The following is a 26877-nucleotide window of genomic DNA, read 5'->3' on the forward strand; positions in this document are numbered from 1 at the left end:
CGAATGACTATCGAATTCCACAAGTCAGACGCCATTTTCGCGGCTCAGACGCAAAATGGCGAGCTAGACGTGGGTTTCACTGGACGCAGATGCGAGTTGTTCGACACTCTCAGCCGTCAGTGGGCGTCGTTCACCCACCTTTGACGTCTTTGGCGAGATGCGGCGGCGGCGGCAGCTGCGTCTGGGCCACCAGTGTGCCGAGAAGACGGGCCACAGCCCGGCGGACCTCGTAGTTGGAGCCGTCGAACGCGCGGAAACACAGCGTGGCCACACTCTCCAGCTCGGAGGTGTAGAGGAACGGCGCGTGGCTGATCATCTCCTGGAGACACTGTGAAGGGAGGAGAAGGGGGAGTCAGGGGCGCCGCATCTCCTGGAGGCACTGTGAAGGGAGGGACGGGAGAGTCAGAGGTGGTTCGTGGGCCGTGACTATGGCTAATTAATGATCGATGATCATCTTCCGAAAATCTCATAAGAAAGGGATACAGAGAGTTGAGGACTGCTGAGGAGAGGATTTGTATTTGTATTTGTATTTGTAAAGGCACGAACTATCCACACGGATGTGGTTTTTACAGTTCTTAGTCATATGAGGTACATAAAGCGAGGGTAAAACGCGACACATACAAATAAAAAAACAAAAACATACATACGCGCCTATTCCTACTAAAATCAGCTTCAAGTGACCTGAGAGAGGAGCCGCCGCTGCAGCTGTCTCTTAAACTTCCCGACTGACATATTCTCGCAGTCGTATGGAAGTCTGTTCATTTCCAGAGCTGCGCGGTACGCGAAACGCCTCTTCCCGGTTTCGGTTCTGACTCTTGGTAGAGATAAAAGATTGTCCTGTCTGGTGTGTCGCAAACGATCGGGAATGTCGCGGTTTGTGGTAAAAAGGTCGGCAAGACTCTCCGGCCTACTGGTGCGGCGGACTTTGTGGAGAAGGCAGAGGGTCTGGAAAAGGAAGAGGTCAGGAGCGTCAAACCATCCCAGCGCCTCCCGCACACTTGAAACGTGGTCGAATTTACGTTTTCCGGAAACAATTCGAGCCGCAAAGTTGATGAGTTTTTGAAGGCGGTGCAGGTTTCCGGCTGCGCCAGAACCGTACACGACAAGGCAGTAGCGGATGTGCGAGAACACTAGGGATGTGATGATTTGAGGAAGGATTTCAGGCGGGAGGTAGTGACGTATGTGGGAAAGGCTGACAAGGATACCGCAGCACTTTCGGGAGACGGCAGACACGTGAGCGTCCCAGGTCAGTTGTTGGTCAAAGATAACTCCCAAGTTTCGCGCCTCAGGACGAGGGGTCAGGGAGGTGTCGCGAAACTTGACAGTGAATTTTGGGAGTGAGCGCAGATTTTGTCGTGAGCCAATGGTAAGAAGTTCAAACTTGGTTACGTTAACTTTTAAACCGTTGCTAAGAAAATAATCTCCAAGTGAGGCAAGAGCGGATTCCATGCGAACGATAAGTGTTTGAAGAGCAGATTTTGGTTCCGAAACCATGACCTGAGTATCATCGGCGTATTGCACGACGAGTGCATCCGCCGCATGAAGACTCAGGTCATTTGCAAACGCGCAGAAAAGGATCGGTCCGAGAGAAGAACCTTGAAAAACTCCTTGATTTATGGGACGTGGAGTGGAAGTTTTCACCTTGCCATCAGAGCCAGTGAAGCTGACACTCTGTGTGTGACCGTGCAAGTAATTTTGAAACCATGAGATGTCGATATTTAGAGTCCGAAGTTTTTCCAAAAGTTTCCCATGGTTAATTACATCGAAGCATTTACTGAGGTCGATCAAACAGAGGAGAGAGATTTTACCGGAATCGATCGCCGAAAGCAAGTGATCACTGATGAGGGTGAGCGCCGTCTCCGTAGAGTGCCGCGGGCGGAAGCCGTGCTGGGTGGGGGAAAGGAGATGGTTGGATGATAGGTAATAGTAGAGTTGGCGCTGGACCGCCCTCTCCACTATTTTGGCGATGACTGGGACGATGGAGATGGGACGGAAGTTTGAAGGATTGTTAGGATCACCGGTTTTGTGAATGGGGTACACGAGGGAATGTTTCCAGGAGGCAGGGATTTCGTTGGATGTGATGCAGGAGTTGACGAGGAATAAAAGAACGTGACCTATGGAGTTAAAGGAGAGCTTCAGGATGCGGATACAAAGGCCGTCCGCACCACGAGCCGGGGAGTTTCGCATGCTTGACACGATGCGGTGCAGAGCATTCAGGCTGATAGGGTGCAGGGCAAACGAACACGCACCCACCCTCGGTAGGCGGGTGGGGAGCGAAGGTGGCTGACCTAACGCTCTCAGTTCATTCGCGACGCTCGAGCCGACGTTGACGAAAAACTCATTCATATCGTTCGGTGACACTGTAGGCAGCACCTGAGCACTGGAAGAACGCTTACTGCCGATAATGTCCTTGGTAGTTTTCCAGCAGCTGGCACGGCCGCTCTCGAGTATGCGAGCGCCGAAGTACTGTCGCCTGTCAGCTCTAAAAGCGGCTCGAGCGAGACGATTCACAGAACGGTAAGATTCCGATCCGTGACCTGACATTCTGAGCGCCTGCGCACGCTGCATGATGAGTTGTCGAGTGTTGTCTGATATAGGTGGTGCTGACGGATTTCGCACAGTGACAGATTTCACAGGAGCATATCTAGAAACAATGGGTGACATGCGCTCCAGAAAGGCAGACCAGGCATCAGTCACATTCGTGGAGGAAAACACAGATGACCAGTCGGTTGCTAAGAGCGCGGATTCGAAACCAAGTAGGTCGAAACGTTTGAAAGAGCGGCAGGTAATGACTGATGGCTTAAAACGCGGACGAGGTATACAAAGAACGGCACGAATAAAACGGTGAGTACTAAAATGACAAACGCGGGTACCTGAGTGTTTAAAGTCACGGTTTGACATAAGAACGTCGAGTAACGAGCCAGATCTAAAAGTCGCTGTGGTGATGGGCTGATTCAAAGAGTAGCTAGAGATGAACTCAAGCAAGCGCCGTTTAGACTGGGAGTCAGACAACAGATCACAGTTAAGGTCACCGGCAAGAACAATGGGACAGTCAGGGTAATGGTTCAATACAAATTGGTACTGTGACTCTAGAGTATCGAAATCAGCTTGGAGAGCGGCTGCTGTGTGACGCGGCGGACGGTACAGTGATGCCACAATGATGCGACCGCTGTCCCATTTGAATAAACACCAGAGTGACTCGAGTTCCGAAGCGCTACTAACTCGTTCCGGAACGACTATGGGTTTGCACTGGTATTTATCGCGATACAACACAGCTACTCCACCATATCCTCGCGGAGGCCAGGACCTGTCACACCTCTTTATACTGTAACCCGGGAAGGTCAGTAATCGGTTTGGTGTGCAAGGTTTGAGCCATGTTTCCGATATACTGATAAAGTCGTAAGCGAAAAGATCAATCTCGTCATATAATTCGACAGACTTTGGTTTGAGCGACTGAACGTTTAGGGCGCACAGTCTGAGCTCGCGGGGGCCGGCCGAGCCGGTCCAGTCACATCGGTGACGTCTGGGACCCCGTTTGCGCACGTAGGAGCGTCTGCCGCGGTGGGTCGGCCGGTCTCGCCGCGCCCGGGCCGCAGCCGCTTGGTGCCGCTCGGCTCTGCTGGTCCGCCCAGATGCTGACTCCGATACATGGGTGGGCCGGCCCGCCTCGCTCGCCGCCGCGACCCGGGGTCGGGGCGGCAGAGCGGCGGGCGCAGTCGGGACGTCACAGTCAGCTGATCCGGTAGAGCGCCGGGAGTCCCACGCCAGCGGCCGACGCACGTGAGGCGGTGATTGGCCGTGAGAGTCTCGGACGATCGTGACGTCACGGCGGGCCGCAGCCGGAGGGCACTGTGTGGCGCTGTCTGGGTCAAGGTCAGCTATCTGGACGAGCAGGGCACCGGCGAGCCGCGGCTGACCGGTCTCAGGGACCCGGACATGGAGCGGCCGAAACAGGTCAAAATCAACTGCACGCGCCCCGCCATCCCTTAGTCGTGTCGACGGACGAGACAGGACGCCTCTGCAGAGTTGAACATCCGGTGGTTGCAGAGCCGGGTGGTTGTCGGAGCGATGTTTAGTCCATGGGTTCGGAGCCGGACAGGCGACGATGGTCAGCAGCCGCACCACGGCGAGGAGCGTCACGTACCGTAAGATGTCCTGATGCATGGTGACGCGTAATATGACGCAGCGGCACTCGCTCACTCTCGCTCACTAACCGACGGTGGTTGGATCACTTCTGTGTCTCAGTCATTCGGTCACAATAAGGCGCACTCACACTCAGGAAAGGCGCGGGGAGGGCTCACGGGGAGGAGAGCCACACTAGGGCGGCGCGTCCGCTCGGGGAGACGCGCACAGCCGGACTGACGCGCACAGCCGGACTCACGCGCACAGCCGGACTGAACGACACATGAGGACGAACGTTTGTCCGACGAACGAGGACAAACACCAACAACATCAAACAAACCAGCCAATGGGCTTCCACACCAGAACGTCCCGTAGTCGGTGGCCCATAGATCTCTAGATTCCCGGCAACGCACTGACCCAATATTCATCTCCCAACGACCGCCTCGAACAGAGACCGATGCTCCCGTTCGAACATCCTCTTTCGCCCTGGTTCAGGCTATGTCTGGCGCGTCCTTCGCTCCACGGTTAGCACTCCTCGCAGTCAGAAGGATCCTCTTCTTTCACTTCACATTCAAAACGAGAGACCCTTGTCCTTGCCCATGGACATCTCCAGCATATGTCCGTAATTGGGACGGCAGTACGTGACCGCTCCGCTCTCTCATCCAATTCCTAACTCATCTCTCATCTCTGCAGCCGTCTCCTTTTAGCACAGTTCGACTCTCGACCTTTACCACTAGCTCCGTGAGCGAACCACTAGCCCCACGAACCTCTGACCAGCCCTCCTCGCCAATCTTCAGTCTACGGAACTCCTCCTACCAGCCAGTCTTCGATCCAAGCTGACAATACCCACTCCACCAATCTATACTCTCCCGTCTACGACACTAACTTCTCCAGCCAGCCAGCCACCAGCCAGTCTTTGACTCAAGCTGACAATATCCTAATCCGCCAATCTGTTCTCTTCAGCAGCCCTGCGACCCGATTCCCTAACCCACCCTGGCCGCCCCCGTTCCCGATACTTACAGCGGCGGCGGCGCATCTGACGGCCATGACCCGGTCGGTCATACAGTGGCGCGCCACCTTGTAGATGTCCTTGTGGACGCCGGCAGCTGCTGAATCCATACCGGCACACAGCTGCTGGAGTGTGCGCATCACTTCGCAGCGCATCAGGGATTCGGCGCTCCTGTGAGAAGGGAGGTCAGGTCAGGTCAGGTCAGGTCAGGTCATGTCAGACCAGGGCACAGAGCTGCTGAAGTGTGCACATCACTTGGCGGCGCATCAGAGACTCCGCGCTCCTGGGGAGGGGAAGGTCAGGTCAGGCCAGGTCACAATGACACAAAACTGCTGGAGTGTCCATCATTTCACAGCGTATCAGAGACTCAGCGCTCCTGTGACAGTGGGAGGTCAGGTTAGGTTAGGTCAGGTCATCAGGTTAGACGGATGAAACGGTGACAGAACGTATAAGTCAAATTTTGTTTTGTTTTGTTGGGTTAGGCCCTTTCGGTCGACAAGACCATTGCAGAGCCGGAAGGATGATAGGAATTAGGGGGAGACATTGGTCTGGGCAGGCACCCTAGAGAGTCGCCGGGGCTGAGCCCGTCCAAATGGACAGGCCGATCAGCCCCCCAAGCACTCTCTGCACCCGGCTACGGGTGCAGCTCCCTCGGGAGCAGCGGTGCCGCTCCAAGGGAGCAGCCCGCATGAGATAAAGTTGCCTGTCCAGCCCGGAGGGGGGTTGCGGTGTGGAGGAGAAGGATTTCTGTTTCCTGAGGATAGAAGCACGGATAGGTGGTAAGTCAAATATACAGCGTCGGTCGTCCTACTGGGCAATGGGAGAGCGCTGATCACGAATCGTACGCCATCAGAGAGTTAAATACCTAGCCGAAAAAAGGAGGAGACAGTGTTACCCAGTGCTTACCAGTGAAGACAGTCGGGTCTGAGAGAACTGGGAGAGATCAGAAGGGACTGCCGAGATGACACCAGCACGGGGGGGGAGGAGGAGGAGGGCGGTAGCCATGACCGTCGGCCATCGATCTTCCCCTCCCCTAACCATCCGCTCGACCCCGTGCCCCCGGGGAGCGTCAGTAAATACACTACGCCCTGCCTACCGCTCACACTTAGCCCGTAAAACACCGCCCTCCGCCCCTCCGACAGCGGAGCCGGACACCGAGCGATCGGCGTCAATCCGACCACCGCCCGCCGCATCCGGGCGCTCACCGACCGACAATGCATCGCGGAGTCTGAATAAATCAGTCACTCAGACATACCGCCACTGCGGAGGAGGAGCTCAGCCATACAGTCAATGACGTGGTAAGGTGTCGTGTTGGTGCCGGATCCGTCCCAACACAGCAGATACCACTCCAATGATGGACTCAGTGTATCCGGCTCGGGATAATACCTTAGGCCGATCGCGGCTCGTTACAATTACAAAACAGTTCGGCCCCATGAGACGAGACCTACCTGCAGCGCGACTGTGTCGGGACTTCCTGTTGGTGGTTCAGAGGGAACAGATAGCCCCAGCTAGGTTGAAGCCCTGTCAGTCCAGTAGTCCCCACAACTGAGTCTGTCATGCAAATGCCTGGAACTTCAGGGTGGTGTGAATAGGCCCGCGGTTCCCCGTCTGATCCAACAGTGCTTGCTTTGACAGAAGCAATGCTGATTGCTGTGAGTCTGTGCGCATGCTTATCTGGGGCGTCCTTAGGTGCTCGGCTTTACGGTGGCCCTAGGGACGCCGCCAAAAGCCAGTATCAACGCGTTCGAGTCGATAATACCGCATATGAGCACCACACGGTCCTAGCCAGGTCTAGAGATAACGCAGCTTCCCCAAGCCTTCGACGCTATGCTTGATACAGTGAAGGGCATTCTACAAACCTGTGGGGGCGTCTGAAGGTATCAGTCGCCGCGCTCTTCCACCCCGTGATATCCTCTATGGGCCTGTGGCGTGCCCTTTGACCGTGACCATGTGGTATCCCCTGTGGGTCTGTGGCGCGCCCCTTTGACCGTGACCCTGTGGCGGGCCCTGTAAGCCGCTGATGAGGTCAAGAGCCCATTTATTACTGCCGGGTCGGCCCCGACCGTGTGCTAAATCCACCGCAATCGATACAAGGCCTGTTCATCGCCAGAGCCACGAACCGACCCACCAGACATTCTTTGTTGCCGAAGAACAGCTAAGCTCGATGCTAAGAAAAATTGACTTAGGAAAGGACGCTGAAGACAGGTCAGGGCAGTGAGGGGAATGTTCGACGTTTGGTATTTGTCATCAAGCACTCATTCAGATGTGTGCTGCAAACAGGAATTACTCCACTTTGCTTCAAACTAGGGTAGCGTTTGGTTCGCTGTTTCGTCTCCCCTCCTCTGGTATGCGGGTCTCTTCGAGCCATTCCTTTTCGGAAAGTTATCCATTCGGGCCGGTGGCTGGACGACATCAATACCTGTCCGTCTGACTCACGACCGTTGTCCTGAGGCACTGGAGCGGGGAACACTGACGGCAGGAGGTTCCAGGTAGTTACCACAGCGGAGACACACCGCAGCCAGGTGAGACTCCCGAAACAGATTACCTATCCAGCAGTCCACCAGTCCGCGGGAAGGCAATCAACTAATGCAGACAAATGGTTAACCGGTTCTCCCGGCAGTGTGGGCCAGGTTTCTCGGGTTAGGGAAATCTCGTTCGCCCTCGCGTACCGTATCATTCGTAGCACTAACAGTGGGCTAGACCCTTCCCAACAGCGTACTGCGTAACTCAACCACCCATCATGATCTCAAGAAGCCAAGCTGTCTGGCGCAAAGGCTGGCCTAAAGATCATCAGTCCAAAGATCAACATCCTGTGTGGCTGGATAGTGACCAATCATGATCACTCCATCCAATCGGCCTCGATCGGCTACTGGCCGCACTGGCAGACGCCGACTTTTTGACCCCACAGAACCAGACCACAGACCCAGACAGCTACCACTGACCCAGACCATCACAGACACCGACCAACACCGATCATTCTACCCGGGTCACGATCGCTGGCTCTATCCCACTCTGTGTGCTGAGAGACAACAGGGCAGCGGCGACCGTCCCGCCCGTCCTCACCCCCTATAGACCCGCCCGTCCCTCCATAGATCCACCAGTGTGACGGCGGTCCATTGTTGGATCTCAACGGTCCGTGGAGAGACGGAGTCCCATGCCAGGCAATGCACTCAGAGGTGCTACCTGGCTTCTGTGTGCCACGGTCCGAGGAGTCGTAAAGAACTTTGAAATGGAGACAGGTGCGCCGTAAATGTCCTCCTCGGTCGGTGCTGCCAAAGGTAAGCCCATCTATTCTGCGGGTCGGACAGACGGACAGGTAAGGGAGACCTGTGCTGTGTCTGTCAGGCATTGGATGAGACAGGACAGGCAGGTAAGACAGGCTCTGGAATTCTGGTAGACATTGGCCGGGACAGAACAGACACGTAGGACAGCACAGGACAGCCCCTGCGCTGTCTTCCTGGCAGCGGTCCGGACAAGTTACGCCGATGGACATGAAAGGCGGTAAGAGTTTGAGCGCTACCGTACCTTGCTTCCATCAGACAGTCAACTGAAACAGACCCTGCATGTGGCCGAGGCAAAAACAGAAATGCGTTACATATACAGTAACATACAATAAGCAACATTTACAGAAATGTGGAGCGGCAGCCTGCACAATGTGCACATCTGTCAAACAAGGCATGAAAGCACCGCAGTCCGGGTGGCTACGGAAGCAGATCGGCATATACGTAGGTCCGTCGGAGGGGACTAATCTTACAATGGGCAGCAGTGCAGGAGTCCTCCGGAGGCTGCTCTTACAATGGCCCACAGGTGAGAGGGTCGTGGGAACAGTCGGCAGGGAACGGGAGCGATTCATCACTGATGACCGATGTCTGCCGGCCCGAGAAGCGACCCAGACGGCCGAGACATGGTCGAGAGAGGTGGCTGAGAGGCGGTCGATGTCGGCAGCACCTGGTCGGTACCGAGACCGACCCTGGGTCACGACCGCTGACACCGACACAGAAAACGATGTTGACACCACCGCCGACAGAGCCACTGGTACTAAAAGTGGCACCGATGCCCAATGGCGATACTGACACACAAATTTGTATTGTTAACCCGCGAGTTGCTGGGGGGGGGGCGTTAAACGCCCCCCCCCCCGATTGTGCGCCAAATTTTGGGTACCTATAGGGAATTGATTGAAGTCTATTGTGACAAAATTTCAAAAAAATCGGTCGGAAAATTTTTGAGATATCGAGGTTTTAGTGACGTCATGATTTCTGAGTTTTCGACCAAAAACGGCATACTCGTATGTTGAAAAAATCATATAAAATCACAGAATAGACATACAGACATGCCGTAAACGGCATTAGACTGCCAATACCATGAACAATCAAATGGCTATCTTCGATTATTGATTATCGTTTCGCATTTGCCAAAATCTTGATCTGAATCTTGGCAATTTCTCGTGACTACTTCACGACCATGATACATACATTTCTTTAATTGAACTTTTTGAGCCAAACACGTACACATATGATAAAATGAATGTCACCATCGTGTTCTACGCCCCAAACTACCCATAAAACATGTGTCACAGGCTGCGAATATCAGTTTTGATTTTCGGGGATATGTGCCTACCGGTTGACCTGACCTTGACTGACCCCTACATGGGGCTGACACTCTTGTAGGCCTTATATGATGGATTGTGCACCGTTTTGACAGAGTTTATGACGAGAGGCGCTCATTGCGAAGTCCTGAAGTCCATGCTACTGAAAGCCCGATTTCAGGTGTTTGACCTGACCTTGACCCGACCTGTGACCTCAAAATTCAACTTAAAGTATTCATCTGAAGCGTCTCGTCGCGTTCTTTCGTTTGCCGCCTCGTGCGTTTCGCTGCGCCCATTGGTTCTCGAGTTATCGGCTGGGGGCGTTTAACGCCCCCCCCCCCCCCAGCAAACGGTGGGTGGCGAAATACCCCAGCAACTGCCGGGTTAAGTCACACACAGATCGGGATAAACGCAGACACTCGCACAACCTGATGATGGTGATAGGGGTGATACGAGATGAATGTTACGCCGAGACGGAAATCGGTACCTGTATCGGCACATTTAAGATCAACATCAACATCAACAGCAACAAGACATCAACATCAACTAATCGCCTGGAATGGATCCAATTTACAACAAACCACCACATCCGTCCGGCCGAACCCTCACCGATAATCCCCTCAATAGCGGGGCCGACTTCCGTTTGATCAAAGCCGTTCGGCCAGCCATCCATTTCTGGCAGAGTGGAGAGCATCAGCGAGGGGTGGGTCGGGTCGGGTGTGTTAGAGAATAACCGGGCGGAACAAACATTAAAACAAACTAGCGCAGACTTTCTTAAGACAGACAAGCAAGGAGCACAGACAACCCTCAGTGGAAGCAGTCCAGCCACCAGCAGCCCAATTGCATCGCCGCCACCGCTCAGGTGTGTGATGAGACCAGCTGATTTCCACACACGGGGCCGCCAGCTCCCCAGTCGCGGCAAACCACTCTCAGTCGGGTGGACCCCGCCCCTCCTCTCTCGGGCTGGCCGGTCAGTCATTAGCGGAGCTCCTACCGTGGGAAGCAGACCACCGCCTTCCAGACGGACCGAGACGGCAACGCCGATAAAAAGGATACACAGACGGACACGACTGAGACGGAGATGTGCAAATAGATAGGGACGTCTCAGCGAACAGACGGAGAAACAGCATGCAGACGGAGACGGTCCGAAGACCCGATTTGCAGTGCAGGTCGCGATGGGAATCACCGCGGCCATCAAGAACACGGCCATACACGGTACGACTAACGTTCAGTGCTATATTCCACTTTATAATATCAACACACCTACCACTTTCGGTACATGAATGCTTACAAGTGCGGATGCACATACACCTAGCCAGATACAATCAGACCCCGCTCAGAGCAGGGCAATGGATGGGACAATGGATCAAACCCGCGTCGCATGCGTCACATTGATACAATAGTGTCTGGGAGCAGAGCTGCCATAGACCGGGCGTGTGTTTCCCAGACACACTCCAGACTGGATGGCTCTTCACTTCTTTAGGCAATACTGCTGTTTATTCAGGGAAATAAGATACAGGATAGTTCTTCATACGATATCGCTGTTTGTTGGGGAAATATGAAACAAACACAAACTTGGCGGAGTGGACCAAAGATTTCTTTCAAAGGAACGTCGAGCGGCGAGCGCTATGGAAGGATTTCAAAGTTCCACACTGATAAGTCAGACGGGTTATCACTATTTGAGCACATACTTCTAGAATGTGCCCTGTCGCATACCCGTAGTAACATCATATCGAATGCTTACTCCAGCATGTCAGCATCGCCAGTCCATATTATGAAGTACTAATTGAACAAGACCATTACAACTATCTAGTCCAAGTAAAACTATTTATATACACTGTGAGTAAAACTAGCATACCCATAAAATCCAGCTACATCTCACAGCCCATTATTCAGCCACCAGCGAATCTGACGTCCACTGCAGTGTTTCCACGCTATGATTGCCTCCCGCTGCCTCCCCCATCGACCGCCGATTGTGACTATCCTATCCGGAGACGGACGACAGCTGTACGGGGTGTGGCCGCTCCCAGCCATGCCAGCAGAGGCGGGGACGGGGACGGGGACGGGGGTGGTCCTTACAGACCTCGGTCCTCCTCTCTCGTGCTGCGACATCGCCAAATATAGAACCGCCCTCATGTGGGAGGGGTGGAGCCAGAATTGGCGACTCCAGCGAGCCGCTCCACACAGGTCGGACAGAACCAAATCGAAGACAAAATCAAACTGCACTTGACCAGAACAATGATAAGACCAGATACATCAGACTTGGCCAAAGAACCATCTTAGACCGCACCAGAAACCAGTCTAGACCATCTAAAAAAGAGGCTGGACAAGAACAGTCTGCGACAACAACATCGGCACCCGGCACGCGGCAGCCAGGACACGACGCTTATGGACGTGGCGAGACGTTTTTGGACCGGCATGTCGTGACTGAAGTAATCAAAGGCGACCCGGAAAGGGAGGCAGCCAGGGATAGAGACCACAACGGGAGACAGAGGGCTGGCTACTTCACTAATTTATAGCTTCACGCTGCCTCCAACTCAACCCAGTGGCTCAGCCGTGGTCGAGCTTCGCCTTTCGCTGCGACCGTGAAATCCAGAGCCCCGCCGCTCGCGACACCGCCGGCCATAAACCGGGCGGGATTCTGGTGACGGCAGCCCTGCTGAGCCGCTGCCAGACACAGGCTTAGCACTGCCGCCGGCCGGGCGACGCGGGGAGAGAAACGACACGGGAAGAGGGTCGGACAAACATTGCCGAGACGAGAACAGGGTGGTGAGAAGAGGAAGATTGTGAGAGGAAAAAAAACGCGATGGAAGAGCGCGAGGTGCACAGGCAAGAGCAAAACAAAACTCGCCTGAACAATAAAATCCAGCGATTAGGTATGTTTTGCACAAAGGTGGTTGCGATGGGCTCGCTCGAAACAAAACAACAAAGTTCACACAATAAGTCCTCTATTACAGTACGACAAACTTCCCATCTCTGGCATTGAGAAGCAGAGACCGGCCAACTGGCCCAACGCCACCGCTGTCGACGGCACCCGAGTAAGCCGGTCATGACAGTCCACTTTGGTCTCTGACGACCGACCGTGCGCCTCATCATAGTGGCGCGGCCGCCGGCTTACCTCATGGACTTGGTGAGAATCTGCACCGTCTCCTCGTAGGAGCGGCCCATCATCCGGCCCAGCTTGGAGTACATGGCGCCGATGCAGCTCACCGCCGCACTGAAACGCGACGAAAGGAGGAAAGGGTCAGAATAATGCGCGGGACAAACGGTATGGACGATGAAACAGATGGCGAAGATGAGTTGACACATAGACCAAGAATGTTTAGATACACGACGATTATGTTGGAATAAGTCCGCATGAGTAGCATGCAATGATAAGGCCTTGCCATGTAACGAAAAAATTAGAGCGAACATTAATTCGTCCTTATGAAAATTATCACAGATATAGCATCAAATGAATGCTTGGCTATCAGGTGTATCCAGCGGAGCAGCCTAAAAAAATTAACGATTCATTAGCGTACAAAGAAAGCATATTGCATGCAGCAATTAGGTATGGAAACCGATACACGATATTACAAATGTTCCGCTCATTATGAGTGTTCCGAGAAGTCGATTGCAAATACCCACGCAACGGTCCACGTCACCTACGCTTATTTACCAGTACGGTCACCTAACCGAGTCCAACTCAGCCAAGACGTTACACGAGATGCCAAGTATAAAGATAATGACGGAATGACCGGATGCAATAATGATCATAAGCCGTCCATATAATTGCGCCATTTCCCACTCATGCATCTATCTAACCCTCAAACCACTCACAGTTTGGTGGCCAGGTAGCTGGGCGAGTCATCCTTGTTCCTGAGGATGTCGTTACATTTGTTGACAGTGTCAAATAGCAGGAAGGTGTCTCCGATGCTGAACAAGGTAGCCAGACAGCGGGCCAGGAGGCGGCGGGTCGGCGGCCCAGGAGCCTCCGTCAGCTGGTGGGTCAGCTGCTCCACCAGCTTCTTGTGGCATTCCTTGATGTCGGCCTGAGGGAGAACGGGAACATCGGTCAGAGTCAGAACCGGTGCTGGATGGCTGTCAACGCAAGGGCGACGGCACGGGTACAGTGGTGTTAAACATCAAGGCATACACGGTTGGTGTGTCTGTAATACTTAAGCTTTATCAAGAAGACAAGTGTGGTCGACAACAGCACTAAGCAGACATACAGGTCAGTCAACATCAAACACCGGTCCCGTCGCCGATACAGCCACGGCCCCATCCCCTCCATCCATTCAAGTAGTGGCATTCCTCACAGCCCAAACGGCGCCACCCACGTCCCACAAGGAGCCAATCATACAGACGACCAATTCAGACGGACCAAACGGCCTACACTTGTTCACATACAATAGGGAACGAGCGGCCCTACGAGTCCGAATGGACGGACAACCGAAGGTGCTGGGTAGAATGGAGCACGTTAGGTGATGACAGATGGGCAGGGATGGACATTGGACAAGGCACGGTACTGGGATGTAAAGATGAGCACCGGCCGGTATTGGGTAGACATATGAGCGTTGAACACCGACGATATGGTGCCGGCCCGGGAACGACCAAATACACACAACCCGTGGACAAGTGTGTACTCTGGCTTATGGAACCTCTCCAGATCGGTAGGAGACAAACGAGGGGCCCACTGGAGAGTTAAGTACAGATTGGACGAGATCGACGCAACTGTTATGGTGTTCGCAACGCTGGATGGCGGAAAAAGATACTGTAAACACAAAATGACAAGAGTATCCATCGCCGTTCCATAAACCTTAGGCTTTCTGATCATGCAGTAATTATTGTACTTACTTTCAGCAAAAATTAACGACAGAACTAAAAGTCTTAAACTATAACCTTAGCCAAACCAAAATGCAATAGCTAGGACTGCTGCGACGAACTAAAAACAGCGCTTTCTTCTGAACAGAGTCAACTGATTCACTGCTTGGCGTTCAATAACTTCAGTGATTATTCGCTACAAGGCGGTAGGTATATCCCACATCATATAACCCTGATGCATATCCCATACATACGCCGCGATCCTCTCACCATAATCCTAGCGTTCATTGTCATTACCAATGCGAGCAGGCCCAGTCGGGTCGCTCCCTGGGGACGCTGGATATGGGAGACTGATCCAGCGGATAGGGGTTGGGGGACGGGGTCGGGGGAGGGGGACCACTTCCCGTCGGTTCCGGCAGCCCGCTGAGAGCCCTTTATCGACGGTGACCGGGCGGCGACGGCGGCAGCACCGCGGGCTAATGTCTTTTGTCTGCACCGCACGGACAGTCTGAAGTATGGAGGCAGGGGTGAAAGGAGAGGTGCCCGGGTTATCGCTATCGTTATTCAGGATCAATCGGAGCCGGACACTTCATGGAGAGAGGACAGTGCGGGGCATATCAGGGCAAGACAGCACAGCACAGGTCACAATATGATAGCGAATGCAACATTAACATAACTCTAGACACCTGACAGCATATGCCCGGTAAGCTGAGTTGAACAGATGTGAGCTTATACCTAGCTTACAAACCAGTGAAGCGCCTCTCTTTCCCCTCGCCCCTTCCCTCTCCCCGTCCCCAGCATGTGCCCAAACCACTGACCTTCTGGGCTGCCACCAGGACCTTGTCGAGGAAGCGGAGCCACTCGAAGACGAAGACGGGCCTCTTGCTCTCGGGGATCTGTTTGAGAGCGGCCTCATTCAGCACCAGGCTGTGAGAGAGCTCCATCATCTTCACAGCTTTGGCCGCCTCCGCCTGAAGACACAGGGAAGGCATATGTGAGGGACAAGCATTGATAGAGCGTAACACTCGCTGGGATTTAACTATACACCGAAATAGAGGAAAACATTCACAGTACACAGGCGGGGTAGACGAGGGGCGTTTACCCGTGCACAGGATCCGACTCTGTTTACAGACAGTACACAGGAAACACCTCTGACGGCACTGTATCGCGCAACATCCGCCGGTCCTTTCTGAGAAGTCGCCATCAGACTACAGCCTGAATGCAGCCGATGCTTTACACGTCCCGACTCCGCATTACATACACTGAGGGAGTGCCCCTGTTTGGCGGGCGGCGTTCACAAATACTAATGTGCAAACGGTGGGTGGAGAACATCAGCGCATACCTTTTTGGGCGGCGACATTGTGACACTGGTGATAATTGAGCAGTTCAACAACGCCGCGCTTATCTGACTGAGGGGTATGGCAATCAGATAGCATGTAACATGGAGGGTAACAAGAAGCACAATAACACACACATGGAGGGAGAACCATTCCCCATTCGGGAGCACACAGTGGCTGCAGCTAAACACTCTGCAAAACAGGGACGGGAGTTCTCTGACCTGAGAACACATTAGGTGTGATAACAGAACACCACGTCTGAAAAACAGACCGCCATGAGATGGACGACCAGCCGCCGTCGCCACCGCCAGAACAGCCCACTGCGTGCATATTGCACGATATTACCACGGCGGGATGGCCGGATGGACGGTGCCATTCTGGGACAGACCAGACTAACGGCCCGGCGCCTGAATAGTTAACGGCGGCCGCCGGCTGTGCCGCGGACACTGCTCAGCAAGGCTGATCGCCAGGCGATTTTATAGCGGTCCTAGGTAGAACGCAGTTCGTACAACTGATCAGAACAGATGTCTTATGTAGGAGAGTGTCAGGGGAGGTGACCAGCGAACAGTTTCTATAAAATAGGAAAACAACGGAAAAAGGAGTTCACAGCCAAAGAGGTTTCTGAACACAAATAACACACACAGCTGGTGTTTACTGATAACTAAGTGATACAGGCAGCTGCTAGAAATAGCGCCGATCAATGCTCCAGAAGCGCTGTTTATCGTCAATCGCCATCGTAAGTTGAGTGCAGCGTGCCGACGGCTGCGGGAGATGTATCCGGCAGCCGGTGAGCCAGTCTAGCCTAGTCAATGCCTCAGCCCTCACTCCTCCAGCTTCCCTTTCTTAGACAAGCTCTCTGCTCTCTGAATGGGACGGGCAATGATAGGCAAAAGCCTCACTCCTTTAACTACATCGTGGAAGTAGCTCCAAGCCCGACACTTCTAAGGCAGCGCGGCGCCACAGATCACCGTGCTCCGTGCGCAGTGCGTTCTCCATGGTCACTCACCTCTCCGCAGTATATGTAGTTATCTTAGCTCCCGTACCGAGTAGCCGCACAGAGTCAATGAACGAAAGAAGGTAAGTCGTTACAGACAGCGCTCGCCAGTGCAGACGCCGGCGGAGGATCGCCCGGCGGCTCGTTCCACCGTCAGGCGGCCGGCTCGGAGCGCGGAGCGGCGCTCTAACGGCCGGTGGCCAAAGGTTACCAGGCTCAACTGCGAGCACAGTAGCGACTGTATAGGTCGGCGAGACTCAGCTAGCCTAGAGCGGAGTGTAGAAGAATCGCTGGTCATTTCGATGGGCGCTACCCTACAAATAGCCTGTGACAGATCTAGGTTTTGTAGGCGCAATTTGTGTATGCATCACACCCGACACTGACAGCAACACCATAAGTCGCCGCAGGTCCGTCCCGGATGGCCGGGCTCGGTCGTACCCTCAGGCCATTCAGAGGTCACCGGAAAAGGCCACGGCGTGCCAGAACACACCCTAATGGCAGTAATGGATCTAGAGAAGTTCACGACCCTCCCAGGCACCAACCGCCAGGGTATTTGGTGGAAAACCTGGTCATCACTCCAGAACGAGAGCGCAGCATTGCATAAATGAGATAAGGCGATGCCTGAGAAGAAACAATAATGTCTGACGAAAGATACTCGCGCAAGGAATAGAATAGGACAGCAGCTGCCTAACGAAAGGGCGACAGTTGACAGTTGTTTCTTTGGCAAGTATTTTAAGACTCTGGACGCCAAAATGAGATCGTTAACGACATAACCGTCTGATAGCAAGCGAACATTGAAAACGTGCTTGTCTGACAACTGAAACAGTGTCCAACTAACAACGGTGCCATGTCGACGGCATATGGACGTCCTGTTCCACTAAATTAGAACAGACACTTCGACGACCGGCTGACACGGGGCGTTGACGAGCTACATTCTAATCAACGCTCCTCTAGGGACGGACCCCATAATACACACAGACTCCCTCCCTCCCCTCTGCTCTCGTTCTGCTCTGCCGTCCCTCCCCACTCATAGCCTCTCTCTGCTCTTCTCCAACTCCTGACTCAGGACGAACTTGAGCCTCTGACAGGCGGATACCACACCGGCATTCGACGTCCCGCCAAGACATGTCTCCTGTTTGCGTTCAATATCACCAGACACAAAGACAGCTAGTGCAATTTGCAAACATAGCTGTGTGCAGCTTTACCAGCTCGATATACCCGGCGCTGGGCCCCCTGATGAGCACCGGCTGAAAAACGCCCGCCTCCGGCCGCAGGCAAGTGGCCGAAATTGATGATGTTGTTGCTCGGTGCTCGTGGTGGAGCAGCTGGCCACGCCACTTGCATCTGCGCCCTACTGGCGACTGGATAATATTGGAGCGGGCCGAAAAACCACCCGTCAGGTCATCGGTCTGCACACCGAGCCAACAGGTGCGGCACACTTGGTGGCGAACGTAAGCATCGTTTGCACGGCACGCTACTTCTCAGTGATAAATGAAGTGACTAGCTTTGATCGGGGCTTGATATGTGGCCAGTCAATACCGCGCCCCGATATCTTCATCAGCTGCCATCTTCTCACACAGTTGATGATTCATTGCACTGCCTTCGGCCGCCAGCTGGGTGAGATAGAGAAAAAAGGAAGCGAATATCAAATATGCCCGCTGCCGAACAGCCCCGTTATGCCAACAGCTGTTGTATGAGTCAGTGTACCCCGTTCCGAGCCACCCCTTCTCCAGCCGCTCTCAGCCCCATTAGCGCCTCTCATTTCGGGGCTCGGCTGTGCTGCGGCTGACAGGACGAGATGGATTGGTTCGTATTATGCGTCCGTTCACACCCGGGCCGGTCGTCGAGTGACCTGGGAGGTCGGCGATGGGAGCCGCCCGGTCTGCCGCCGCTCGTCCAGCACGGTAGTCCATCCATCACTGGACTGAGTGAATGCCGCACAACGTAACACAGAAGCACAAACTACAAAGATGCAGACCATCTGATTGACGGATTCCGACCAAACCGACCAAAATAGTTCCCAGGATCGGAGCATAACAAACCTAATTCGGCCACGTGACTGCATCAAACCAATCCGCTGTCGTGTCAATTGGATCACGCAACAGCCAACAGCTAGCAGCTACCGTTCTCACAACAAATCACAAAATAGAGTCCACCGGCTTCCTGCAGACAAGAACGCAGCCACGTATCAAATCGGAAGGTTGTCACCCCCGGGTCGGTACAGGTATATTCCATCTAAGCTTCTGTTTCCTGAGGGGACAGGACTTCGTTCCGGTTCCTTTCTCAGTCGCCTACGGATAGCTCCCGGGGGGAGTGTGCTCCGAAGGCAATCTGTCCGGTCTTCTCACACTGACTGGAATACGACCAGCGGACGGCGGCTGTGGGAGTGTGGGACCAACGGAGACCGACCCGTGGACCAGGCGGTCCAGGTAGACCATCGTGACCGGCGAGAGGAGCAGGCGGATCAGATAGAACCGCCGGTCAGTCCAGTCCATACCCGACTCAGAGGTCGACAGTGACACTGTTCAATACGTGAAATGTCCAACCAGCCACACAGGCAGCCCTGTGAGCCTAAAGCCCAGACTAGACATGACTATACACCAGCCCTGAATCCACAGCAGACCATAGAAGACCTCTCGGCACCACCCGGCTCTCGCCTGCCGGCCAGAGCAGTCTGCCGCCGCGCCGGCCGGTCGGCAGAGTCGCTCCCCAGAGACGGGTCGGCGATGAGCTCCGCCCGGCCGACGCCGCGCGGCGCTCACTGCATGCCGCTGCCGCTCCCCGGCTCCCGGCTCCGGCTCCCGCTCCCCGATGGGCCCCGGTGGACTGCACCAAATGACGCCCCGTTCCAGCGACACACTGCACGGCGGCACACGGTGCAGGCGAGTCTATCGTCATAGCATAGCCGTCGGGCACACAGGGAACGAGAACGGAATAGCAGCCGCCTCGCATGGCTATGAACTCATAACGGCCCAGCTCGACGCTTAAATAGTTGGTGAATGTTTGAAAATCGATGCATGGTGTGACATGCAATACGGTTGATCAGACGACTATATTAAGATAAAACAAAGGAAATATTGTTCATGCATCAAATAAAATAAACAGCTGGCAGGTTATATAAGCATCAAACCAAAACACGCAACATTAAGAAGCTTCAAGTGGGCCATCCCACGCAAAAAAAAAAGATTCCCGGAATGAGCCGTTGGAGGATCCTGTATTTTACCAGAATACGGCTAACTACCCTTAGTATGCGGCGGTCGCGCCTCCCTCCCTCCCGGACCGTCTGACGGGCAGCTCACCTTCTTCATGTGCTGGAACTCGGAGAAGGTCATGTGGCCGACCGTTTTGTTCCTCATGACGAATGTGTGCGCACAGAGAGTCCGTTTTCCCGTTCACCACCGCGGGACACCATTGAAAATTGGCCCGGCCGCTTTACGGACGCGCTCGCGACGGGAGGCGGCGTCGACCAAATGGAGCAGCCCGGGGCGCCCGGCCCGAGCTGCAGGGCGCCCGCGTTCACCGGGGCGCCGCAGAGGTCACGGGGGCGCCGCAGAGGTCACCAGCTGATGCACTTGTCACTCAAACACAACGTAGAGATAAAGCTTCTTATTGCAATCACTTATGGGTCGCAGTGTTTCAGGTCCGATCTTGTTACCTCTATTCCTATTACAATCTCTGATTGAGGAGGAATTTAAGGTCAGACGGTGTCAGCTACACGTAAACTATACCAAGACGGTGTCATAGGGTGTCATATACGCAGGTCATCCCCTTGAATATCAGGAGCAGAATCAGTCCCCTAAACGGTGTCAGACTGTTTCCGACTACAGCTATAGACGATTTATCTCATTTTCTCCCCTCATTCTACTTCCATCAAATTACTTCTGCATATGCTATATGATGAGACGTATACCATACTTTCATTTGTCTGGTGTCCGTCAGGCCAAGTTACGTAACCAAACCAGGCGCAGGGTTATAGGCAATTAATCTGTCCGGAACAATAACCCACATATTTCACTCATTTTCTCATAGCATTTATTAGACTGAAGGTAATACATCATTCAGGTTACAAGGGAGTCATCACAAAATGAAAATGCCAAGAGCCTAACAAGCTGCCCTAATTAGTAACACGGCGTCGAATATAATTGGGTCGCAATATAATGTTTCTCTTCAAAAGGAAAGGTGGCATGACGGGCGCGTAACCATTCAACAGTAATGTAAAAATATTTAACCAACATCAGTAGCATGCATACTGCATAGCACCCAGATAAATATTAAATACGGTGAGCGGCCAGTGAAAAATGCCCGCTGCCTTCCCGGGCTGGCTCTGACGAAGTGCCATTGGCTCGACCCATATAGCGCAGAAGCCTGATGGAAGTGGGTGTCTCGGGACTCGAGCACGGTTCCCCGAAAAACTCCGCCTTGCGCGGCTGCGTCGGTCCGTCAGACGGGGCGGCGCGTGTGTCAGCCGTGGCACAGAGTGACACCTCGGCGGTGTCAGCACTCCGCGGTGACAACTGACAACCCGGGAGTGTCTGCAGTGCCACCTCAACAGTGTCTGCACTTCTGCAGTCACCGAGTACCTATACGCAATGACAACTTCGCGTAAACGTGCCTACCAAGCGTTCACACCCGCTCAAGTGATCAATTCAACTGGGAGCAAAAAACTTGGATAGCCCTGACTTCTCTCATCCCTTCCTCCAACCCCTCCTCATGGCACCACACTGCAGCATCGCGCTTGCCCCAGCCATACCGTTTCATTGCAGCCTGGAATCTCTAATTTGCCTGTATATCAGACCGAACCAGACCAGCCCACCCTCTCACGGTGGTCCCGGACCATATTTGTGCCGTGGTCAGCACTGGCCAGACGGTCCCGCCCCTCTAATGCCGCCCACACAGTCAGCGTCGGCGGCCAACCGCTCACGGCACGCCACCAGAAAGGAGAGCACCACAGCCGGGACCGGTATGAGGAGAATCAACAAAGGTAGAGGCTTTGGTAAGGTTCAAACCAACTTAACTAAAGAATTACTGGGGACTGATGCTGCTGTGCAAGCATTTGCAACATTGGATAAAATCGGACATACCGTGCTCAGCCGTCACTCCAGCATCAGATCGCGACGATAACTCATGGTTCTCACCGCTACAGTGTGAGACCAGCTTAGGTGCAGATGGCCGAACGGTCACCCTCAGCAAGGCGTATCGATCAGTTCCTGTGAGCTCCACACAGCCAGACCGGGCCCTGTGACGTAGGACACCGCTCTGCTATCCGGTATATGGCAAATCGCGAAAAATGGTCACCCAGGGACAGACGGCAAACCGGAATGGGGCGACAACGAGGGACCGGTGACGGTGGCACATGGCTGAACGGCGCGGTAATGGCGTCCGCAGAGAGGGTCGGGACAGAGGGGAATTACGAACAGGGAGAGAGGAGTGTGGTGCGGATATTGTCACCCCTCCCCACCGCCGCTCGGGCTCAGGCACGTGGATAAGGCTTAGAGGAGAGCACAAAAACGAGGACTAGCGATCCAGAGCTGACAAAGGCACGCCAGTCATTTCTTTCTCTTCATATCAGGACAAAGCCCCCTACCAGACTTGGCCGTTATAAGCGATGAACATCATCGAGCGGACCAACGCACACCCGGCAGGCACAAACTCCACAAGCGGAGCCGACCTTAACAGCACCGACAACCAAAGGTGACACTGACCAGCATTCGACAGGCAGACACGACGAAAACCCTGACTGGCCTCGGCAGTCGGCACTGACCGGCATCATAGCACCCAATTAGTCTGTCGCGCCGGTCTGCCACAACCCGACCGCCCGACCTGACAGACACTGACCCAATACCGGTACGTTGACACTACAAACCTGCCCTTGAGTGTCACCAGCCACTACCGAGTACAGGAGAGCAGCGCTAAAAACTGGCTCTGTGGAGACCGACCGACTGGGCCGGGTCGGGGTGACACGACGCCCGGGGGACAGTGGTGGCGCGGCTGAGACAAACACACCGCTCTGTGCTGCTCCGGGCGGCGGCAAATTGAATTCGGCCAGAGCCCCACCGAGGTACCGTCCGGGCGGGACGGCAGCACTAGGGGGACAGGTGGGACGACGAAAGGGTGAGGTGATGGGATTGGGGGAAGTGATATCGGTGATGGGCCGAGGACAGTGATAATCAGTAATGGGATGGGACTGGGGAAGTGATATCGGTGATGGGATGGGACTGCGAGTGGGGACAGTGGTATCGGTGATGGGATGCTGACATGGTGAGATGGGTATCAACGGATAGCGGCACCCGCCACTGGTGACAGACGGCGTGATAAGAGGGGAAAATGCAGCACCGCATGAAGGAAAGAAGGTAATTAGGAATTAACATTCCTTGCGATACCCTATCAATGTAGGAATATTTGATCCGTAACCCATCATATAAACCAGCCCAATCCGTATCCGCACAGAAACTTGGATGACGCACCTGCTCATGGCGGCACCTGTAGACCAGTATCCATTCCAGTCAGAAGCCAGCGGGTTATCTAAGCCCTATCGGGAGTCAAGTTCCGGACGATCCGTCTCCATTCACGGCGCCCGGTGAAGTTCCCGGTGTCCAATTCCGAGGCGAGCTGATCCTGTCCCCAGCTCGCAGTCAAGTTTGGCCGGCGTGACTGACAGTGATAGCGTCAGGGACTCTGAGCGCAGTCCGCTCGGGACACGGGACAATTTTCCGGCGCGGCCAAATACAGCCGGACACGCGACGAGCGCTGCATCCCGAGCGGCGCCGAGCCGCCATCAGAGACACTCCCGGGAACCGCAGCGACCATTTTATCAGCCGGGCCGCGCACCAAACTCCGGCCTAAATGTCCACTTACACTTACAGAGTTTCCAGCCGGCCAGACAATCCCACAGAGCGGAGATCAAATCACCTTTATCCGGTCGATCCGCTCCGAACACCTCCAATGGGAGCCGCTGATGAATACCGATGGCCAAACACAACACGCGTCCAGGCAGAGTGTGTTCGGCCTTTTCAGGTGGTGCAGCACAGGTGCAGAATAACAAGAGCTCCTCCCGACTGGGTAAACAAGTTCCCTGCACACTTCAGGCAGGACGACATGATGAATTTTTAAGAGAGGGAAATGATATAAAACCAGAATCACCCGTAAAACCAAACAGTGATTCATATTAAATTAATATGCAACGTCACTTCCAGCATTGACCGATAGACTAGGAAATCAGTCAATCAAAATGTCAATGCATAAATGTAGGAGCATTGCAGGTTGCAAAATGCAGAACCCTACGCAATTGCAACACCGTTTCAAGCCACCCTTTTCCCAAGAAGCTTTGTCTTGCTCTTTGTCCATCCCCCGTTGTAAGGTTGAGAGTATCAAAATGGAGGAGGGAGGTGGCACGTGGCGGCACGTAAAGACTCGAACCACAGTCCGACCAACGCATAACCTCCGAGCGGGTCACCGTCCGCCGGCCCGGCCGGTGACGGACGCCAACGACCTGCCTCCGGTGCCCCGTCGTCTCCGACATTTCACAGAGCGCCACACCTGGCGCCTCTGATCTCGTACATCAGGGCGTCTGACAGCGGCATCCATCGCCCGGCCACCTCTCCGCGGCGGTGAACGCCCAGTGGAGCGGCGCCCGTCTGCCGTACGGCTGCCGCCCGGCGCCGGGCCGTCTGTCTCAGTAGCACCGTCACACCGTGACCACACTGCCGAGCGAGCGGCCAGCCGTGAGAGGCAGAGAGCTATGGACCGGTGGCGAGGGAGATCCATTTAATTCGCCGCCCTCCGCTCGGCGAAACGGAGATGGAGTGCCATCCCAGAGGGGACAGGGTTCGGAACTTCAGCAGAGGAAGCCGGCGAGGCGACGGGCCAGGCTGAATTGACCATCCCAACTGAATAAAAACACGGCGTTTCTTAGCTCGCTGATATCATTCACAAGTTCTGCTTTGTTGCGAATTACTTCAGACACATCACAGTGATTCTAGCTGCGACAGCAACTGGGAGCGTGCAACTGAGAGATAGTGCCACGGCAGCCGTTCGCTGTTAGCCGGCGATACCGAGTTGGAGACGGTGTCACTGAGGAGACAGCCATATATTTGGCCGGTCATGACGCGATTTATAGCCAGGATGATATACCGCCAGTTATAGACGAGATCCAGGAAGCCCGAACACCATTGCTATATCGAAGCGGTTTCATTGATAAGCCATTCAATATTATAAAAAAGCAAGCGTATTTCTCGGATCCCATACAAGTCGAGGGTAACTGGCAGGGAAGAATTTCATTTCAATTAAAAAGAAAAAAAAGCATTACTGCAGTGAAGTCGACTTTTTGCTACGATAAAACATGCAGAGAAATTGTGTTCACAAATAAAGATCCATAATAGCATTAATTAAATTTACCAGCTAGAAGAACGCAAACTGATGATAAATTGCACTGGATCGAGTAATTAATGCTTTGGTTAGTAAATACTAAATAATATGATAATTGATGCACAAATAAGCAAGCAATGAAAAGAAAACAAACGACGCACAATGGGCCTGAAGATGAGCGCTGCGGGCAGGCTGTTTGCGAATTCATTGGCCCGTCGGCAGCAAGGCTACAGAACTTCGTCGGCAGTATAAAAGGCCGGGCGGTGGCCGGTGAGTGAGGACCCGTTTGGCGTCGTATCAGCGCCTCACGGCCCAGCGCGCAGCTGACATCAGCAGGGAGGGCCGCTCTCTCCGGCCGTGACCCGCCCCGGAGACCGTCCGGAGACCGTCCGGAGTCCGGTGACCGGCCGATCGACCCGGACTCCGGGGAATCCGGCCGCCATAACCCCCCACCAGCACCACCACGCCGGCCACACAGATGGGTAAATAAACGCCCGACGGCCCCTCCAAATCAGTCTAACCGGCACCAGCCGCCGCCAGCCGCCGAGAAAATGATAACTTATCGCTTTCGGATGGCTGATTTATCCGCCAAACGCAGCGTGTCTCTCTCGCGGGTATCACCTTGGTGGAGGTGGGCGGTAAACAGATCTGCCGCTATCACCGTCCGTGGCGGATGGACCGGAGATCGGATGGCTACCTCGGACGGCGGAGAAAAGGAGGAGCAGGGTGGGGAGGGGAGTGGAGGAAGCGGGGCGAGAGGCAGCTCGGATGACCGCGCCCGATACATGAGAAGGAAGATAAGGGGGCCTTCGGTGATGCTCCGGGGATCATGTTCGTATAGACAGAAGGCGGACACCGACAACGGCGTCTGGCCTCAGCGATCATATATCCGGGACTCATTGGACTGCCCCAGGGGAGCATCCTGTCCCCTATTCCACCCTCCACCGCCACATGACAGCCAACACCGGAGCAATCACCGTCCCCAGTGGGACCGTCGGACCCGGGCGAGGGTCCGGCGGCGCCGCTGAAAAGGAAAACAGCTCAGGCCGACGCCCCACCTTCCTGAGATCACTGCGGCGCCGCGGCAGGATCCGATGGTCGCGCGGACGATTAATCAGGGACTCAATCAGAGGGAGGTGGGAGCTGATTGTGCTGCCGAGCCGCCGGCCAGCCCGCTCCCGCCGCTTCTGTGTGACCGGTGGGGGTGTGAGCGGTAGGCACTTATCAGCATCGGGCAGCACATGAATCGATGCCACGGACATAGGCGGCGGAACGGGGAGGGCACCGGGGCACCGTGCCCCCCTTTGATTTTGGCATTTTAACATTAGCCCTATGGACGTTGCATGGAAAGAATGGGACCAAAAGTCGGCAGTGCCCTCCCTTAGTTGAAGGTGTTCCGCCGCTACTGGCCACGGATTCTAAGCGAACACACATTGTATCACACCGGTGTATCACAACGGTGTAGAATGCAGATGGGGATCAGGAGAGCAAGCCTTGAAAACCACCAAGGGGATGAGGCTGTTCAAATCGAATGCTTGGAACTCGTGAGAAGGATGGCAGGCATACCAGAGGAAAATGACACTAGATCGCTTGAGTTCATGCCTGGATTCACAAAAATCATTGACCTCTTTAGTAACTTAGAGGTCAATGACAAAAATGATAA

The 26877-nt window shown here is 54.3% G+C and overlaps 1 protein-coding gene across 3 annotated transcripts in view; it reads right to left on the reverse strand.

Annotated features, from left to right (window-relative positions):
• The window catches only part of LOC122386810 (HEAT repeat-containing protein 5B-like), a 90720-nt gene that overhangs the window by 31076 nt on the left and 32767 nt on the right, over nt 1-26877 (reverse strand). For 2 of the 3 annotated variants that reach the window (XM_043376450.1, XM_043376448.1), the window contains 5 exons: nt 15338-15490; nt 13536-13747; nt 12835-12933; nt 5143-5302; nt 139-328 (listed from right to left, as the gene is read on the reverse strand). In XM_043376450.1, the coding sequence (XP_043232385.1) occupies nt 139-328; nt 5143-5302; nt 12835-12933; nt 13536-13747; nt 15338-15466 (790 nt within the window). In that variant the 5' untranslated portion in view covers nt 15467-15490. Of the gene's footprint in view, nt 1-138; nt 329-5142; nt 5303-12834; nt 12934-13535; nt 13748-15337; nt 15491-20149; nt 20499-26877 lie in introns of those variants that run through there. The other variant, XM_043376449.1, reaches the window with a different exon arrangement.

This window comes from Amphibalanus amphitrite, unplaced genomic scaffold, assembly GCF_019059575.1.
Source record: "Amphibalanus amphitrite isolate SeventyFive unplaced genomic scaffold, NRLGWU_Aamphi_draft 000263F_arrow, whole genome shotgun sequence".
NCBI classification, from domain to species: domain Eukaryota; kingdom Metazoa; phylum Arthropoda; class Thecostraca; order Balanomorpha; family Balanidae; genus Amphibalanus; species Amphibalanus amphitrite.